The 3,222-nt window shown below is 50.7% G+C and overlaps 1 protein-coding gene across 1 annotated transcript in view; it reads left to right on the forward strand.

Moving 5' to 3' along the window:
• Positions 1-2,203: 2,203 nt before the first annotated feature.
• The window catches only part of TRAF3IP3 (TRAF3 interacting protein 3), a 12,715-nt gene continuing 11,696 nt past the window's right edge, over positions 2,204-3,222 (forward strand). The window contains exons 1-2 of the mRNA XM_010178013.2: positions 2,204-2,446; positions 2,477-2,500. Coding sequence (XP_010176315.2) covers positions 2,204-2,446; positions 2,477-2,500 — 267 coding nt within the window. The remainder of the gene's footprint in view (positions 2,447-2,476; positions 2,501-3,222) is intronic.

Below are 3,222 nucleotides of genomic sequence, written 5' to 3' on the forward strand. Positions count from 1 at the left end.
AACATGAACCGGCAAGAAGGACTTATTTTTTGTTGTTTGTTTCCCTTGAAGCGAGAAGCCTAACAGCTTGGAAAGCAAAGATAAAGGACATATCTGTTAATTAGAGAGGGTAATTTGGGGTAACACAAGGAGGAAATGGAGCATTAGCTTGTCAAGAAGGCCTCAACAGTTTGCTCAGCGTGGGGTGAGTAAAGGACCGTGTATTTCTTTAAGCTTTACCTTGCTTTAACACACATTTTTGGTTAAGTGAGGCAATGGAGAGCTGCTGTTGGGGAGCAGGGTGACAGGCTGGGCAGCCCAGAGGCAGCGCAGGTGGGAGAGGAGCTGAGCTGTTCCTGGCTGTAGGCACCTTCCCTGCCCAGAGCAAGAGCTGACTGCTCCAAAATCGCCGCTCTCCTTCCCAAGGAAGCCCCTACAGCAAAGAGATGGCACCAGCGATGAGCTTTGGGCACACCACAGCTGGCACAAGGACAATAAAAAGAATGACAGAGCAGATTTTAATGCAGATTAAAAATCACACAAGTATTACACATGGAAGTGAGGTTTACTTGTTCACATTTTTTTTTTCCATTAGACTCAACAACTTCCTAATTGCTTGAGACAGAATGAGTGCAGTGAAATCTTACTGGTTTTGTTCAACACTGAACACATTTAAACTGAATTTTCAGAGACTAAAATTCTTTTTTTTTTCTCCTCCTTCCTACATTGACACAATTTACTGAACATGAGAAAAGTCCCACACCAGATACAGCCACAGCAGCCCCCAGGCTGAGCCCCCCGGGGGGTGGGCACCCTCCAAACATCATTCACGGGATGCACACGAGGATGAAGAGCCTCTTCACTGCCGATGGGGCAGAGAGGGGGATGTGGCTTCTGCTCAAGGGGAGGAAGGAAGAGAAGCAGTTGTGGGTATTTATTGCTCAGTTTTCTCTGACTGATGCAAAGGCAAAGGCCCAAATACCCTTGATACAACCCAAGTCCAGTAAAGAACCAAAAGCAGGACGGCTCGCAACTGCGCGGAGGAGTCAGGAGGGTGGAGGTTTCATATCTACACCCTGTGTGCGCACGTAGACGGTGCAATAGAGCTGAAACAGAGGAGCTCCTCCCTCAGCCCGGCCACTGCCTTGTTTGGGCCACAAAACCCCCAGAAATGGAGACAGAATTCATGCCAGAGGCAAACTGGTACCATTGAGAGCCTGCACCCCCAGCTCCTGAGCACAGCTTAACAGTGAATCAATCCCAAAGCGCAATGATCGGTCGTGACACGTGTATCTGCAGTGAGGGAACCAAGCTGAGCTTGTCTAACACACAGACCCAGGGCTGAGGCAGAAAGGCTGCAGGAGGACAAGCCAAGGTGAAGAAGCAAAGGGCAAAGTGTTCCACAGCATCTGAACCAAGAGCTGGGGAGGGAAGGAGGGAGGGACCGAGCAGGCAGAGAGAGAAAGCAGCGAACAGTAGCTGTGCTCCTCAGGGACTGGGTGTGCTCAGACCCACAGGGGCTTCGCCAGATATTCCATTGGGAGGAAAAAATAAATATAAAAAAATAAATCAAACCCTTAACAACACTGCGAGGGTTTCACTGCGCCAGAGTTCTCTGTGCACACAGAACAGGCAGCCACCACTTAGAAACAGAATGCAACTGCTTGAAGAGTAAGTCACACCACAGCAGCACTGCATTTGGACCCATAAAAAACCCAAACTGGTGGAAGTGGTGCACATTTAAAAGGAGTTCACTGCAGAAATAGCAGCTATTGCTCTTCCCGTGTTTTCAGTGTTTTCTTTAGGTTGAGTGAAGAGCTCTACGAGCACACACCAGAGAAGTAATCTGAATAACAGGGGTTTTATTTTACCAGGAAAGCAATGCTCCCAGAGGAAGCATCTTTACTTGGTAGTGAAACCAACTTCATGAGGTTGTGTTAATTGTTTGAAATTCTGTTCCAAGCATCCCCTGGGTCAGCACCACCTGACAGAGAGGCAAGACCAGCACAGTGTGTTTCACATGGTCACCACATACAAGTTCATGGACAACAGATTTCTCCAGGAACACAACTTGCATCCACTGCATGAGGGCTCCACAATCAGCATCCAACCCTTCACATTCATTTAATCTTAGAAATAATCAGTTTTCACTCAAATTGCATCTTTTCCCTTGGTTTCATCAGGACAGAGGACCTCAGAGCAGACCAGCAGAGCTGTGCCCACCATGATCAGCCAGCCCAGGAGGGCACGGCCGCGGCACAGGCGTGAGAGCTACGATGAGAAGTGTGAGCGGCGGCACGAGACGCGGGAGAACCTGCGGCGGCGAAACAACCTGACGACCTGTCGCCACCTCGGGAGGGGAGCGGAGGAGCCGTCACAGAGCCCTCGGCAAAGGGAGTTCCTCAGGAGGAGGAACCTGGAGAGCGATGCTGGGAGGACACTGCCAGGACAGGAGCCCAAAGCACATGTATCCCCTGACCTCTCCTCACGGTTGGAGCTGAGACCACCTGCCCTGCTCCAGGTAACGCCAGCCCCCACGCCCCGAGAGCAGCTCAATGCTCTGCCTGCTCCAGCACCTGCTAAAACACCCACAGCCTGTCCACTCACTGCAACACTGGCATCCAAATCAGAGTACGGCCAAAAAGTGAGAATGCACCCACAAAAAAGGGCATTTCCTTAGGAACTGCAGCGTCAGGCACAGGGAAACGCTGTCGCCTCCCTCCTGCTGTGCTCCTCTCCTGTTTTCCAAACCCTGAACATGATGGAGATTTCCCACCATTCCTCCAAGTACAACCCCACACCCTAGGTGCCAGATTAGTTTTGCACTCACTCTAATTACTTTTGCCCCTGAAAACTGATCTCTAAACACCTGCCTTCCCTCCATCGCCTTCTCCGTTAGCAGGAAGGGCACAGGAATTTGGAGACTCCCTGGTTTAATTACCAGTTGACAGCAACCCAGAGGGCTCGCTGCCTTGGGTGAGATCAATGGAAGATACAATGCAGAACGCCCCCATCAGAGCCACATTTCCTTCTAAACTTCTATCCCATGTACAAAGAACAATTCCCCTGGTACCCTGTGGGTTCATCCAAGGGGTTCATGCAGCTACCTGAGCAGAGACAGTCAAAGAGGAGATGAGTTACAGACAGGCACACCCTCGAGCTCCCTTTGCAGCGTGAGAGCAGAGCAATCACCTGCCTCCCTCCTGCTGCCACTTGGTTCACTGGGTTTGATCACCCGCCTCG

This window comes from Antrostomus carolinensis, unplaced genomic scaffold (assembly GCF_000700745.2).
Source record: "Antrostomus carolinensis isolate BGI_N321 unplaced genomic scaffold, ASM70074v2 scaffold34661, whole genome shotgun sequence".
NCBI classification, from domain to species: Eukaryota; Metazoa; Chordata; class Aves; order Caprimulgiformes; family Caprimulgidae; genus Antrostomus; species Antrostomus carolinensis.